Below are 18,034 nucleotides of genomic sequence, written 5' to 3'. Positions count from 1 at the left end.
ATAAATGGAAGCACAGTACAGCACAACTAAATACTTGAATCTGGTGTTTTTTTTAGGTCCATGAAATGATACCACGAAATAGGGATTTGGCCTTTTGGGATGCTTCTGGATGGAACGCTGACTGATAGACATTGCTAATAGCAGAATGCATAGATCCATCTCATCAATACCTTCAACATAGCCAATTCCAGATGAATGCCTAACCGAAATACATGCAAATGTACAAAGTAAAAAGCCAGATGTTGTCTATAATGTCAACACAGTTGGGTGATGGAAGTTGTGCAAAGAGAACATTGTACTGAAAAATGTTCCACAGACTTCTTAAAAGCAAAAAGAAAGAAGGTGTCCCATAACCTAGTGTATACAGAAAACCTAAACCTTGAAAAAACGTATTCTTCTAAGTCAAAAAATGTAAATTACACTCTTTCCAAATAATATTAATAGTTTAAACAGTACTACTTCGGAAAAATAGATATTACATTATTTATTTAAAAAATATATAAAGTTTGAGATTGTACTAATGGTCACACATCTGCTTTTCTCACTGTTCTGTACTATTATATTTATTACTGTATTTGTTAGCTAATATTTACAAACACAATTAAGGGTTGCCTTAATTTATTATTAGCTGTGAATTATCTGTTAATTTCACACTTTATTATATCATTTATAAGCTGATTTTATTATTTATAATTCTAGAAAAAAAAAGAACACTAAAGAAAAATAACAGTTAATATTATTTACTATTTTATAATTTACTTGTTTCAATTTTCTTAGATGCGCAATTTTGTGCGAGTGTAAATGCACGAGGAGAGAGCAATATATATTGTACTGTAGTAAAGAAAGTTGACTTTCCACATTAGATTTATACATTTAAAATACAGATACAAATACCAACAATATACGTTATATGGTTAATAAAATATACACCATTAATAAATAATATTCATACTGCACAGATTCAGAGAAAGAAAAGATAAATTAAAGTGGTGCAATACACTAACTTTTATTAATAATAATAATTATTACTACTGTTTGCTGTCGTTGTGAATACTAACTTTTGACAGCTTTACTATCACTATTACACTATCTGTATATTGATTAGCTACATTAACTGACATAGACAGGTAGGTAAAGGAAAGACTTTTCGAATAATACTGTGCCTTGTTAAGTGAACTTATTTTTGTAGAAGCCGTCAGAGGGAGTGAAAAATTATTTAGCAAAATTATTTTGCCAAAAGCGTTTAGGTGAAGAACAAAATGAAAATAAAATGTTCATTGATATGAATTTAAACAGTGTTGTAATGAGATAAATACTTTAAATTGATCTAATTTGTGGATATTTCAGTGGAGTGAAAGCCATAATAAAAATATGTAACACTTTTATGTTTTTCTAAAATTTCTATTTTTCGTTGGGGAGGGTGCATTAACTATTCGAAATCGCTAAACAAGGTACAGTGTAATATTTCTCGCTTAAAAGTCTGTGATCCCTAGGGCCTACTATTAGGCCATACTATGCAAACGACCTCGTTTGTACTCATAGTAGGCCCTACTACAGTATGTTCTAGGCCTAGTATCAGTGGGTATTACAGTTGTATGATAAGCTGTGACTATGGTAGCCTACTAATTTAATGTTCCCAATATTGTAAGCTGTTATACATATAAAGATCAGGCTTACTCGGCGCGTTGCATTTGCATGGATTGTTTGGTTGGTTGGCGTGTATCGCATTACTCTGCATTGTATCGCATTGCGAGATGCCCTGCGAGTGCCAAACAAAAGTGCGATTATGTCATCTTATCATTAGCCAATCAGAGCGCTTTATATGTCTCCCTACGCTTGACTCTACACGAAAACAACAACAGCAGCTACTAAGTACCCCAACCTATAGAGTGTAGTAGAAGTAGTAACTAGGAACTATCAGAGGCTAGGAATAATTACCTAGGCCTAATTACAGGCTGAGTTGGCCCCTCCCTAGAATAGGCCCCTAACTACACAACAGTAACGCTTTACATGACATTGACTGAAATTTTGTAAAAAAATTGAAACAAATTTGAAACAAAATTAAAATGGGACAGTGCGTAAGAAAAATATTATTAAATAATAATAAATTAAATATATTACTCCGGCATTATATAAACTTGGCCTAAGTATTGTAATGTAATTAATATTAATATATTTATTTTTTATTAAACGGAATTTAATTTTCTACAACAGCACAGTATGTAGTTTAATCACAAAATAAATTATTAAATCACTGTGTTAACTTTTCAAATAAAATTGATATTATGAGCTGGAAATGTTATGTTCATTTTACTCAATCATTTGTTGAATGAACACACTTGACCTAAATACAAGGCCTAGGCCTACGCGAGGTTTCCTTGCTAAAACTTAATTACCACGAAATCAAGACGATATTCTTCTAGGCCTACCTGTATTGTTATACGATATTCAACCATCACAAATTAAATAACATCTTAATGCTTTCATTCAAACAAATTTACCCACGTCGTCACTAACAAAAACAACATCGTTATAGTCTTTATTCGGGTCGAGCAGAGCCCCGATCGATCGCGAAGAACATACAGGAAGACCACGTTTGGAGAGCACATGATCCACTCTACAAAGTACTGCGCTATCAAGCAAGAAGTAGACAATGAATAATAATATGCGTGTGTTTTCTGTAAAATATTTAATCATTACGAAAAAGTGAGATCAGGGAGATGTAAAAAATACATAAAATACATCTCCCTGGTAATAAGACAAAACAAATATTTTTAATGTTTTATTCAAACATATTTTCCCATGTAGTCTGATCACTATCAAAACAACATTGGCATACTGTGCATGTGTCTATGAAGTATGGATGCAGAACGTGGAATAAACAGCCCCGCTCGACGTTGTGGTCATGATGTAAGAAAGTGAAACGAATACTTCTAGCTCATTATCACAATCATTCAATTATTTTATTTAATTGAAGTACATAGGCTACTACTGTAGTAAATTTAATTACGTTTAGTAAGAACGGTAAAATTATAATTTAAATACTGTACCTATCCGCTAGTGTAAACTGTTTACGAAAACTCATACACCCAATTTTGGGATTCCCCATGTGCGTTGATTTGCCGTCGATTCGATCGTGTGTTGTTCAATGGCTTTTTAAAGAGTAGAAATAGAAACCATTTGTTTTTACAAGAAAAATTGTTGTGTCAAGTTAATGTATTTTAACAGGACTATTATAAACACGTCCACGTTTGAAGATTTGATTTTCGTGTACCGTGGATTCATGGTACAGCATTCAGCAAAAGGCCGATGCTAATTTGGAGTTTGAAAGTTGAACTCCGCGTTAACGTACATTTAACATGAATCGATAAATTTACGTGACCAATAATGCAAGTTTATTAAAGTATGACTGCGCATGCGTGGTTTCATGTACGTAAACATATCGTTTACTGATTTGTTTACCGCGACGTAAATATATCCACTTCCTAAAAATAAATAATAATAAAAATAAATAATAATAATAAAAATAAATAATAATGATGAAAATAAATAATAATAAATATAATAATAATTAAATAAAAATATAATTTCGCTATTAATTAACTTTGCCTAAGCCTTGTGATCAAGGGGCAACTACAGTACAATACTATTTACTAGGCCTATAATTAACAACTAGGTATCATGCATACATTGGTGCTCTGCTATTTTGGTAGGTCCTATGATGGCATCCTTATTTTAGAGCTCTCTATTCTCAGCTTTTCTTTTAATGTCAAAATAACTGTGTCACCCTGTTTATTTGATCAATAAATGCTGTTATGTTCCTTCCTCTTTCTGCTTTCTTCTGAAAGCCGCCTTCTAAACTTTTTTTTGGGTAGTGATCACATTCTCTTAGTACATGACCATTCCAAACTCCTAACTGCCTATGTATAATTTTTAGTAGATCTATGCCTGGTACTTATAATTATTTAAAACCTAGGCCAACTAAAATATAAAAATGTTCACAGTATGTAACTCAAGTTCAAAAAGCACTATTTTATTATTCGTGCTGCTAAATCAAATATTATATTTTTCGTTTTAAACGGCCCATTAGTTATTAGCATGGTAACATCAATGCGCAATCAAAATCAAGCAGAAAGCGACAATGCTGTATCTCAGAAGTTTTGTAGGCGTTTATCTTTGGTTGATGACCCTTCGACTTCCAGAATTGAAAGTTTCGAATCTAGTCAGTCGAGACTACCCGAGTGGAGTTTCATGCAATTGTTTGGTACGGGGGGGGGGGGGAAATGGCATGGCGTATCTATTTAAATTAGTCTAAAGTTCATGACGAATAACTAGTATTTATGTTTTATAACCTTAAGTAAATACTTGCATTCGATATGCTAGTCTTTTCAATCCTTTCAGAAACGTAGTTTATTAATTTCCAGCGGTATGCGGCGCACACATTAATAGGGCGCCGCGTACGACTGGCACGCGTAAAACTCAGTTGGTATTCTCACCCATGCCATTCGTTGATACAGTTGTTTTCTGTAAGAGTCCAATCTTTTGTTTCTAGTATCTTTGCTATTACTAGAATCCAGGCGACAATGAGAACACACCTCTTCAAGTTACATCATTACGTTCTGTATATTACCGTCGTCGTGTTCTCAATTGCTTCTTATTCAGCACATTGATAAACGTCGTTTAATAATGACCTACCTATTGCTGGTGGCACATAGCTTGTGCAATCGTCTGAGGGACGCCTATCTTTAAAATTTTCACATTCTAGATACGAATAGTAACAGCAATATCGTAATGGTAAAATGTCGGCTGCAAAATGGGACAAGTAAGGCACTTGTCCAATTTTCCCATGTGGTGTCAATGCTTGGTTATGGCGTCGATGAAAAAATCCAGCATATAGTTGATCTTGAATGTTAAGTAGTTCACCATCAGGTCCGTAACAACACTCTACCCCACTACCAGACTCACTGTAATGCGAACGTGAACAAACTACATAATCAATCTATTAATATTATTGATTATGAAAATAATAATAATAATAATAATAATAATAATAATAAAAATAAAAAATAAAAAAATAAAAAATAAATAAATAATAATAATAATAATAATAATAATAATAATAATAATAATAATAGTAATAATAATAATATTTTTCAATATACTGCGCATTTGGTTTTGAAGGTCAGACCTTTGTAGTACCACATCTTCTGCTTTAATCTACCGCATGAGATAGAGGCGTTTGACATCCTGATGCGGATTTCTTCACCCATCTTGTTGTTCATGACTGTGGATCCGAGGTATTTAAATTTCGACACTTTAGCTAGATGTTGGTTGTCAATATGGATGTTTTACCGGTATCATGAGATCCCAGGGGTGGCTGATATATCAGTTCTGTCTTTTTAATCTTGATTTCTAGTCCGAATGCTTGAGCCGAGCTGGCAAATCTACTTATTATTTCCTGAGAATCATCATGGTAGTGTGCAATGAATGCTGTGTCATCTGCGAACACAGTTCTCTTACAAGTATCTTCAGGGTTTTGCTCACAGACTTGTACTGGTTGACATTGAACAAGTCTGCTCCAGGTCTGCTCTGGATCCATGCACTTTTTGCACAGTCTTTGAAGGCATGATTGAGCACGACAGACAGGAATATAGAGAAGAGTGTGGGAGCTAGTACCCAACCTTGTTTTACTTTACTCCGTTGTTGACCTCAAAATGATGGGAAAGCTCTCCCTTTAGTCTTACCGAGGTCTTCATACCCGTGTGTAGTGCGCTGATAAGGTTGGTAAAGTGGGTGTGGCAGCCAATTTTCAAGAGAATCTTCCACAAAGTTGTCCTATCCACTGTATTGAACGCTTTGGTAAAAGTCAACGAAAATCATATAGAGTGGCATATTCTGCTCTACACATCTCCTGAATCTGTTTGAGAGCGAAGATCATATCCACTGTTCCTCTCCCACTGAATCCACAATAAGCCTCAGGTAGAAATTTTTCAGAATAAGAGGAGAGTCTATGAAGTAGAATGCGTAGCAAAGACCTTCACAGGTATCGATAACAGTGATATTCCTCGGTAGTTGCCACACATTCGATTTGACGGTCTCCTCTTTTTAGGATAGTCACTAGCTTAGCATCCTTCAAATCATGTGGGACCTCACCATTTCCAGACCTCCCTGATGATGTCACGAAGAGAAGTTAGCCATGTGGGACCGCCTCTCAATGATTTCAGGATGAATTCCATTCAGGTGATTTACCTTCACACAGCGTCTCTACTGCCTCTATAACTTCGTCTAAGTCCTATTTCCGTCCCATTTGGGTCGATGTTTGGTGTTTCGTTTAGCAGTGCTCTGAAGTGTTCGGTCCATCTGGTGAGGAGATCTTGTTTCCTCTGTGAGCAGCGTTGTGTTGTCAATGGCAAGCAGTTGATCAGAGTGACTCACACGAGGGCCGCATTCATACTTTGGTAGAAGCCTCTGATATCATCAGTGTCAGCAAGAAATTGAAGCTCTGCACCTTTTGCCATCCACCATTCATTCTTCAGTTCTCTGCATCGATTTTGTAGGAGTTTACTGTAAGTTTTAAATTTAGCCTTATTATATCGGGTGTTCCTGTTGAGCATGTTGGTTCTGGCTTGATTCCTGTCATCCGACAGTTGAACAAGCTCCGCACTGTTCTCATCAAACCAGTCCTCCTGTTTTTTCGTTGCATTGCCAAGGTGTTCTTCAGATGCATTGCACACCACCTCTTTGAATGTCTACCATTTGTTCTCCTCAACCCCTGATGGTATGGTATCAAGCCTATCAGTGAGTGTCTTCTCTAGCTTTTTTTTTTCTATTAATCAATATAATATAATGTAATCGTTCATCAGTTGATAAAATGTACAGCTAATAAGATTTCATCCTTTTTCTTCTTCCTTTCTTCTCCACTTTTCTCTTTTTTCCCTTTTACTTTTCTTTCCATTTTACTATAACTTAAAAATCTATCAAAAAAAGAAATTAAGTAACTCTAAGTAACTCCAACTATACGCCATTCTAATATCGTATTCGTAAAAGTATTGAATAAATCTGGTTTTGTTAAACAATCATAATACTTCATTCTAAATCTAAAAATTGTGAATGAGGCAAAAACTAACATATAATTAATTAAAAAGTAATCATGGCCTTTTAAATGGTCAACTACAATAAATGAACGTAAAGTAATAACGACATTTGGGAGGTCCAGTTTATGTAAGAATAAATTAAATTGATTCCAAAAATCTTTGATCTCTCAACATGAAATAAATTTATGTAATCGTCTTGAATTTTGCATCTTTTACACAGAGGCCAATCAATAAGTTTCCATTTACATACGTTTTTTCGACATGGTATGAGTTTAAAATGAAATGTATAACTAAAATTTATTAGTAATCTTTCTTTAATTTTAATAAGTTTTAAAAGCCATACTTTATGCCAATTTATCTTGATATTTAATTTATTTTCCCACTTATTTTTAACGTGTGATTTTACAGATTTTTGTTATATTAGTTGATGATAAAAATATTTTGTTTTAAGCACCTGTATATTTTGTTTATTTGTTTTACGTATACAATCTAATTTTCCTGGATTTTTACGTATTTTGTCTTTCCATGAAACCGGAATAGCATCAATTATTGTTTTTAATTCAACTAACCAATTTGCCGAGGATTTAAGTTTGTTGTAATATAGTATTGGCATAATATGCCGTCTTTATTTAAAATATCATTGATATATACTATTCCTGAATTAATCCAGTGTTTTACATAAGGGAAAGTATTATATTTGCTGTTTATCAATACATGATTTCCACATAATAACTTCACTTTTTATTTCTTCCGCTGATATAGATGTATATATCTGATATGATGAATACCATGCTAAAATAACCTGGCAAAAAAAAAAAATGGGATATGTTGGTGTTGGTGTTCTGTGCAGAGTGTAAGAAGAAATTCACCATTGGAGTTCAGCTTCCCATAGCCATACTTTCTAAGAACTTTGGGCCAGGTGATGTAGTCTTTACCAACTCTAGCGTTAAAATCACCCATGAGCATAATCTTATCAGATGGTGAAATAGTACGGAGTGTGCTGCACAGTTGGTGATAGAATTGATTAATTTTTTTTAGTAATGTTAGTCATTGTTAGTGCATAGACGTCTATAAAGGTGCAGTAACGTTCATCAGATAAAGGCAGTCTAAGTGTGATCATCATGTCATTCACCGGCTTAGGTTCTTCTATCAGTTTAGGAACAAAATCATTTCTGATAGCGAGAGCAACACCAGATTCACTACGTTTTCCAGTCGTTTTACCACTCCAGTATATGGTGCAGCCAGCTTCTTCCCTGATGTAACCAGTCTCAGGAAGTCTCACTTCACTCAGTGCTGCAATGTCAATGTTGTATTTGCACAGCTCATATGATATTATTGCACTTCTTCTCTCTGGTCGTTCAGAGTTTTGTCTATCTAGCATTGTTCTGATATTCCAAGACGCAAACTTCAATTTAAATGAAGTTTGGACAATTTTTATCCTGGGCGATGAGCTGCCAGTACGGTTTCTTCGTAATATGAGACTTTATGTTTTATTGGATAACCTGACGAAGTAATTTAAGAATACACTGGGTTTTGTCAGTTGCCAATATACCCCTCCCCACTTTTGAAGTAGGCTGGGCTTGCAATGATTAACCAAGACGAGCTCAGTAGTTCAGTAGTCGCAGTGACCGACCAGAAGAATAGCAGAGTTTGCTGTTCAGGTGCCCTCACAGATTGTCACCCTCTAGGTTTTCGGTCTGGGTTTTCCATCCCATAGATCCTCGATGCTGTTGGCCTGGGAAAGATTCCAGTTTCCAGTGGCGACCGCGTGGAGGTCAGCATGAAGTCTTGGCTGGCATTAACTTCTCTCAAGATACATCGTCACAGTCTAGCCCTTGGATACTAGGTTATCACATCATGGATCCAGCATCCATCACCACTATAATTGACTTGGGAGTACTTATGACTAATAATAGCATTATTAACAAAAGTTGATAGTAAATATTACATTAATAATAATACAATATTTACATAGTTAACATTCAGTCATTTCCGCAGAAAAAAAAATATTATAAAATATTAATTAACACGTTTAAGTACATAAATTCGAAAAGGGTAGAAGAGAAATTTTCAAACTACCTTGGTGTATTTGCTCGAACGCATTGAGGAACGTACTTGAACGTTTCACAACCGAACAGAAAATTGCTAGGAAGGTAGCACGCTGAGTGTGGGGTAAACCGTCCAATGTCGACTAACGCCTGTTGCAAGGTGCACGGGCACTGTTGCATATCCTCGAGGAAGCTACCGAGGCTGTCCTCTAGTTTTCCCCAATCATCACACCACGTATCACCCCTGAAATCGCCAAAAGGGCTCTGAGCTGCATGCAACCAGCCTAGATCCATAACCTCACTCCAGATACTTTGTACATACCTAAAATTAGAATAGAGATTGACTGATCAATTGATTTCTCATTTAAACATATTCCTTGGTTTAACATTTGCATAATATTACCAGTATTACGGTATGTAAGTAGTGCGAGATTACAAAAATTTAATTACTAAAATTAAAATATATAGGCCTACAAAATGCAAATTGTCTTGCAGAATTTATGTTTTAGTTATAGATTATGTGTGAATTAAAACGCATCTGAACATTAATGACTGAAAAGAGTAGGGTGGGATTTCAAATTCAAATGACATTTACTATTACTATTACCATTACTATTTATTATTATTTTTTATTAAGTAATATGTTATATTACGTTTACTTGATAGCAACTGCATTTTATCGTACAGCAACTTATCTCAGGTCAATAAGCATAAAATACTCAGAATCATGAAATCTTCTCGTAAAATTATCGGTTCTGATGTCGATAATTTTGATGACATATATACAAAAAAATGTACTGAAGAAACTTGGTAATATAATTAAAGACATGTCCCATCCTATGTTCTTGCAATATACCTTTAATAGATCCGGTCGTTCGTCCAATTAAGTGCAATAATAACAGATTAGGAAGACATTTTATTCATAACTCAATCCATATGTACAATAATGATTTTAATAGATAAACTACAGTAACTAAATCAGACGAATTTTACTTATATATTAATATGTACTAGTGACAATAAAAGAATAGTGTATTTTGTATTTATTCAATGATGAAAATAAAATAAAGGTGTACAATATAATGCAATAATATTAAAGGAGAAGGTAAGTAAGAAAAATAAAACATCATTGGGAATCATGACTAGAACTTGTCTAATCATGACCCCATGAAAAAAGAGAGATGAGTTTAAAGCTACCATAATTATTTAATGATGGTACAATGATAAGTAGTTTTTTTTAACTTTGCCTTTAAAGACAGGTAAAGAAACTAAATTTGTAATTGAAACATCCATATTATTCCGAAAATTAGGACCAGCAACAGAAACAAAAAATTGATTTTCTGAGTCTGAGGAACGGAACTGAGACAAAAACACTTCTAAAATTGTATGGGATTTCTCTTTACATTGCTCAAAACCACTACCTGAAGAACCCACAGAGAAAAGAAATAATTTTACATTTGTTAAATGTTGATGTGGTTTATTCTTAACGATATTCCACACGACAATATTCAAGGCAGATGTCATACTAATTTTGTCGATGTTAATAAGATTGTACTGAATTATGTAGATTTAACACCAATTTACAAATTATGACAAACAAATCAATAATCAGTAAAATAATGGACTTACAAATCGTCCTGGTTGTTCCACTTTGAAACTCTTACAATTCCGATATGATCGTTACTGCTTACCGGTACATCTTCAGCGTGAAATCTGATTATACCAGCAGTTCCATCAACTTGTTCCGTTATCATCATTCTATCGAGTGTGACCTGTAAAGTTGTCCAATCCTCCGCATAGATGAATAATTCAATATTAACAGTTTCGTGCGGTGTAAATGAGGTATCCCAAGTAACCGATATGGATGGTGAAGATGTATAATCTACAGTTACTGGAGCAGCAACATCTTCTATGTTGACTTAAACAGAAAAAAAAAGAATTAAGACAAAAAAAAAAAACACTTTTATCCCTTAAATCTAACTTTTAAAATTATTCAATTCAATATTATTTTTATCAATTCATTCCAAGGTTATGTTGTCTACAAGTAAATACAGAACAGTACTCGATCATTACTCTTATTTAGTAGAATAGAAGATAGCGACAACAAAAGTTACGTCTTACGTAATGTAAAAACGCCCTCAAATCCAAATGTTAGCCCGCCATCATTTGACACGTAAAGCCTGATTCGTCCAGTCTGGAAAAGAATGGGCGTCACACACTCCGCCTTTAATGTGTTAAGAACAACACCTTGAGTTTCAGGACCCGTATCCGGGTCAATAAACTTACAGGTGATGTTGTTTTCGACATCAAAACACGGACCTTGGATGAGGACAGTATTCCCTCCAAGCATTAGACCAGTAGATGGAAAGACTGTAAGCGTTCCGGTATTGACTAAAGTGTTATTTAAATTAAAACATATATTATTACAATTATTGCAGCTGAATAATAATAATAATAATAATAATAATAATAATAATAATAATAATAATAAAAATAATAATAATAATAATAATAATAATAATAATAATAATAATAATAATAATAATAATAATAATAATAATAATAATAATCATCAATTAGTAGAGCTCTGCATAGTACGCTATAGGAAAATTATTATACGAAGGTTAGATTTAATGCTTAAAAAAATGTTTGAATGCACTAAATCTAACCTAAGTATAGTGTATGATGCATGCTCTACTAATTGCTTTATAAGTCAATCGCCGTCTTTTAATGTTAGTTTTTATAACCAACTGTGTTGCACCAGTTGCACCAGTCATAGGTTGCTATAGTAATATGATCAGTATACTGTGTGCGTATTTATATTTTGTGCGTAATATGCTGATTTGTGCTCCTGCAGTAGGCAGCGCCTACGCGTTAACTACTCATCAGCAGTACTGTACGGATACGATGAATAAGTAGGCCTAGGCTATTTTGTAATTTGTATTGTGTTAGAAGAACTAATTTTTCACATTCGCCAAAGAAATAAACATTTTTCAAAGCATTCGAGAGCGAATACAGTCATTGTCACTAACTATTTGGTCGGTGCAGACAGGTAAACAATTGTTTTTTGCACACGAACCTAAAAAATTAAGCCAAGCGTCCACTAATAGAAAAAATAGTGGACGGTTAAAATTAAAAGACAACGATTGACTTATAAAGCAATTAGTAGAACATGCATCGTACACTAAATCGAAAATTATTATACTTAGGTTAGATTTAATGCATTCACAATTTTTTTTCAAGCATTAAATCTAACCTTCGTATAATAATTTTCCTATAGAGTGATTTGCGGAGCTCTACTAATTGCTTATTATAAAGAATACTATTGATCATATGATGAACATGAGGACATAAGAATATTTATTAGTAATAATAATAATAATAATAATAATAATAATAATATGAATTATAACGAATACTATGAATATATTATGAAGATGAGGACATAAGAATATTTATTAATAATAATAATAGTAATAATATGAATTATAACGAATATTATGATTATATTATGAAGATGAGGACATAAGAATATTTAATAATAATAGTAATAATAATATTTATAATAATAATAATATATTATAACGAATACTATGATTATATGATAAAGATGAGGACATAATAATAATTAATAATAATAATAATAATATGAATACTATAATAATAATAATAATATGAATTATAACGAATACTATGATTATATTATGAGGATGAGGACATAAGAATATTTATTAATAATAATAATAATAACAATAATATAAATATAATAATAATATGAATTATAACGAATACTATGATTATATGATGAAGACGAGGACATAAGAATATTTATTATGAAAGCTATGTGAAAAATACTATTTCAATAACATGTTTTAATCATTATTAATAAAATGCTAAAGTATTGTTTTTTATGTTCAGTTCAATTTCCTAGTGTTTGTAATCTCTTTAAAAAAAAAAGGTCAATGTTTTTGCTGATGCACTTAGGGTGTTTGAGTGTTATGAGCTGCGCCCAGGACGGTAGATGTTACTTGTTTAAAGATGTATTGTCCCTTGCTAAATACCAACAAAATCATAAATATAATTTTTAAATTAACTTTCCCATTTTGAAGTAACATGAAAGTTAATGACTTGAACATAGAAATTAGTGTATTTAAGAAATGTCTACCCATCAGTTTACAACAAAAAATGATAGAAACACTTCCAGTCACTTGAAGTGTTTTATTATTTTTATTATATTTTTTTGGTTTGAAAATCCGGGTACACATTTTTTAAATTCAATAATGTTTATGCACTAGTTAATATGTGTATGCTATTGCAATATGAGCAAGTTTATTTCAAAATTATTTTTTATGATTTTTTGACATTAGCGAGGGACAATACATCTTTAAGCTAATAAACTAGTCGTATAACTTGGACAAGTAAACATGGAATATTATTTGTTATCAATTATTGAAAAGAATTTTTACCCAGGAACTACTTTTTAATAAATAAGATTAACTAAAAATGAACATTCAAACAATTCCATTACGTATGCTTAGACTTCTCTAAAATATTTATAATCTGCACCTAATTTTAAATTCTTGCACGCGCCATAGCATTAAAGTTATCAGTATACTGTACCTTCATTGTGGCAACCATCTTCAATCACGTTCTCCTCGTCTATTCGAAATACCCAGCGTCCGATTACACCTACGTTTGTCGTAGTATCTATATCGACAATCGACGCGTTTCTTGAACCAGGCACTGAGTAGAAGTTTCGTCCATCTCCGGCATTAAAGCCTACCTATCAAAGGTAAGATACATTATAAATTCATATTGTTAAACCATAGCTGTTTTTCAATTTAACTTTGTGTGTTAGGTTGCCAGCATGTACAAAGGCTGTAAAAATAAAACAATATCCCCCAGTGTCACAGTAGTTGGTGAAAAATTTGGATACAGAATAAAACATCATATTATCGAATAACTTGAAGTTATTTATTTATTTGTTTCAAATACACATACATACGGATATACAATATAATCATAAAAAATACAGGGACAAGAAATATATTAACGGAGAGAAACAACAGGAAAAAACACATAAAAAAGAAATTCGTTCACAATAATATACTAGAACAAATAACATGAAAACAGAGGAACCATGGTTAGCCCACAAGTGATGTCGTAAAACAACCTTATCTCCAGCGGGTCCCTAATTCTATGATGGGTTTCTTTTAGGAGTTGAAAAAGAAAACAAATCATCAAAAGAATAGAAAAGAACAGCATAAATTAATTGGACACTCATTACGTAATGATTATCTCTTCAAAAAGGAGTTATAATGGAAGATGTCTGAGTGAGTGAGTCAGCCAGAGATCGAAATACTGGTTCATTCCTATACAGCGCCATTATTGTGAAGCACATATCAAGAGTTAAAGAAAGAAGTGATATACCATGAAACGTGGAGGGAGTGGATGTACCTGTCAAAAGGCAGATCACTATTAATTGAATATTAGAGTATAAGTCAATCACTGACTCATACTCTAACAGTCATGACTGGTTTCAGTCAATTGTTTTAATAATAAAATTTGAAATGTTTGGAATGTAATTGCAATAATTCAAACTTTTAAAAACCTAAATGACAAGGTTGGAAGAACTTCGCTTAGTTTGTAACTAAATAAAATCACTAGTTATTGTTGAGGCTATCTCTTTACTTTCATTTATTACCGGTACTTCCTTATCTTTAAAAATGTTAGTTATTTGCAGCACACAGATTTTCTCTATTTATTTTTTTTGCAATGTCAGTGAGAAAATTATCGAATTTTCTTTTACATATATTTTGCTATGTAGCACTACTGTATTTTATTGCACATAACTACAGGTAGGTTTGGTATTATCGGTATATAAACATGTAATACAAACATAATGTTGAGTATTGGCTTAATAAGCAAACAAAATCGATGAATCAATCATCTATTACGGCTTATTTAATACCTGTGCTGGTGTACCACCTAGACCGGTGTCCGGGTTGCCATCACTCGCCGCGCCAGTTGTCCACTCAATGTCACCATAATGGAAAAAAGTAAATGAATGACGTCCATTTGTAACCAATATCGCCTGAAAATCGTTTCTCTTATAAACACAAACAAAAACATAATTACAACTTAAACAGTTTCACCATAGTTGGCTAAGATTTTTACAGTAAAATGAAATTGTTATTTTGTTTCTCTTAAATTGTATTTATGAACACTAATTCTAGCATTGGTTGATAACGTTTTTAATCTGATATCTCTGTATGTCTTTCATTGATAGGCCAGTAGACCTAATTTAATTGTGGACTAAAAAATCTGTAGATTTTTACAAAGTAAAATTCATGGTATTCGTTGAAGGTCGTACATGATTTGTGTTGTCAGATATTGTCCAACCAGACCTAATATTGTACTGTATACTCGGTAAGTCCCCAAATGCATGCAAAAACAATTATTTTAAGTGAATTTTACAACTTTAACCTGTATTTGGTTAAAGAACTTACAGGATTTATGTTGTTAGATCCATAATACGACACGTTATCCCATGTAGCAATGAACAGCCAAGTAGCCGTAAAATCATTTTGGTCTATGAACGTATCTCGCACTATATTTGTAGCTCGGTCGGCCAGACCTTCGTTATTGTGACGCACAACTTCTCTGTAGTAGACTCTGCCACCATTATTAGTGTCTACATCAGCCCAAAATGGAGCTACCAGTCGTCGATCATTACCAAGGGGGAACGGATCTGGAGTATACTGGCTTACTTCCCTTAAGAATGATATGACGCCATTTGTATTTACCTTTAGTATCATTAGGAAGAGATAGAAACTCAACATAAAATATTATAAAGTAATACAATTAAATTAAAGGTAAATTCATATAACGACTATAATTTTTAAACTATAGCTTTCTACATGTGGTGAAGAATAATAACATGAGGCTGAAACAACAAAACAATAATAGACAACCAAAAACACAGTTAATTGAAGATAAGATAGTGACTGTTAGGATCCCGTAATTAATAATATTAGTAATATAATAATAATAATAATAATAATAATAATAATAATAATAATAATAATAATAACAATAATAATAACAATAATAATAATAATAATAATAATAATAATAATAATAATAATCTCATCGAAATAAAAATAATAATTGATGATGTTAATGATGACGGTGACGATGACGACGATGATGATAACACTGATGATTGTATTAATTATCTAGATAATACAATTGCGAATAAGATGAATAAATTTCGATAACAAAAGCTAAAACTTATATAAAAATATAATGCAATAACGATGAATCAACCTATCATATTAAAGTATAAATATAATATTTAATTTATTTTTTTCCTCAGACCTGTTTTCTGTACCAAGGAAGCATTTTACTTATATATATTGCTATTATTTACAAATCAAATACATAATAAAACTTTAAAATACATTTTAATTGAACAATTATGTCCTATTTACATCTTATAATATTATAGAAACTTACGTAAAGAAATTCATGAATATGATCAAAAAAGGGAAAAAGTGTCGATAGATAAATTATACCCGAGCTTCCGTCATCATTGATAGTCACGCTGGAGTCACCCTCAGCTGTGCCAAAAGGGAAGAAAATATCTGAGAAGATAAAGTTACATTACAAGTTACATATTTTTTTTTTATTTTAAAGAAATTCTGAAACTCTAACAAAGCATTAAGATGCTTGTCTTCTAACCCCAAAGCACCGGGTTCACTTCTTGTGACAGTATGGGTCTTCTCGGCGAATTAATTGCTGTTGGAAGCAAATAACATAAATTCTAACAACATTTTTAAGATTTTGTTTTAACATATGAATTGATAGTATGCCAAGATAATTCAACTTTATTTGACAAAAAAAATATGAAATGCGTAAATATCCATAAAGATCACATCAAAACCATAATATAGCCACATCCTGACTATATGGGCATAAATCATATAGGACTATGTGTGTGTGTGTGTGTGTTTAGTGACGAAACGCTGTGACGAATAAAAAGAAAATAAAGTATTGAAAATATAATGTTTAAAAAAAGATAATTTAAAAAAAAACACAAAAAACAACAAAAACACAACATCTTAACAGCAGTGGAACTACCTGCTCAAGACACCAACTTTATATTTCTGAGGTTCGGGGATGAACAAATAATAGAGATTTGAACTAAGTGCGAAACAAACAGTTCATACTAAGTATGACACTTGCACCAGTTTCACAGCGACTCAATTTTTAAAATTCCAATGCATTGTCAACAATCTAAGCGTAAACATTTCATCTTAAGCCTATTAATCAAGGCCATTTACACCCAGACGTCAATATAAAGTGTTGTAATCGTCATTATAATTTACATTTAGAGCATCTAGCTCAGTCGCTTAAACTGGTAGGCACTGTATGTAGGCTGAACCGTGGATATCTCTTGGTCCCCGATTCGCCTCCCATCACTGATCTCCTTATGTTTCAGCTGGAGGTCTTCAATTTTCTTAGGTTATCCTTGGTGTTCACACCGAATAAACTCCTCCATTTATTACCCCTTCACGTCTTCACGCTTTACTTCTACCAGACACGGTAATTTAAAATAAAACATGTTAGCCACATTTCAACAGATTATTAGTTATGAAGGCTACTGTACCTACCTTTACTTGCACATTGTCGACAAAAATAACAAAAAATAATACAAAAAATATAATTATGTATCTTCATACTGCTAATTTTTCACTATTCTATATCAAGTTGTATCGTGCATCTCTATGCGTTAATATGTCTAATATTTGTCATTCTATAGGGGCGAGGTTAATTTGCGTCACTATGTGTTCAATGATAAGAATTTCAATTTAAAATATATCTGAAGAG

General features: G+C 32.5%; 1 protein-coding gene across 1 annotated transcript in view; it reads right to left on the bottom strand.

Annotated features, from left to right (window-relative positions):
• LOC117103601 (sushi domain-containing protein 2-like) overlaps window positions 1–17,940 on the bottom strand; it is a 28,853-nt gene extending 10,913 nt beyond the window's left edge. Inside the window, exons 1-9 of the mRNA XM_033244182.1 lie at window positions 17,818–17,940; window positions 16,661–16,788; window positions 15,652–15,948; window positions 15,114–15,251; window positions 13,763–13,925; window positions 11,264–11,533; window positions 10,772–11,060; window positions 9,174–9,464; window positions 4,696–4,964 (exon numbers count right to left, since the gene is read on the bottom strand). Of these exons, the coding sequence (XP_033100073.1) occupies window positions 4,696–4,964; window positions 9,174–9,464; window positions 10,772–11,060; window positions 11,264–11,533; window positions 13,763–13,925; window positions 15,114–15,251; window positions 15,652–15,948; window positions 16,661–16,788; window positions 17,818–17,884 (1,912 nt within the window). The 5' untranslated portion in view covers window positions 17,885–17,940. The remainder of the gene's footprint in view (window positions 1–4,695; window positions 4,965–9,173; window positions 9,465–10,771; window positions 11,061–11,263; window positions 11,534–13,762; window positions 13,926–15,113; window positions 15,252–15,651; window positions 15,949–16,660; window positions 16,789–17,817) is intronic.
• Window positions 17,941–18,034: the final 94 nt, after the last annotated feature.

This window comes from Anneissia japonica, unplaced genomic scaffold, assembly GCF_011630105.1.
Source record: "Anneissia japonica isolate Jap-2015-1 unplaced genomic scaffold, ASM1163010v1 scaffold6792_len961167_cov158, whole genome shotgun sequence".
NCBI classification, from domain to species: Eukaryota; Metazoa; Echinodermata; class Crinoidea; order Comatulida; family Comatulidae; genus Anneissia; species Anneissia japonica.
The sequence above is the reverse complement of the archived record's forward strand: the minus strand, read 5'-3'. Positions and strand labels throughout refer to the sequence as shown.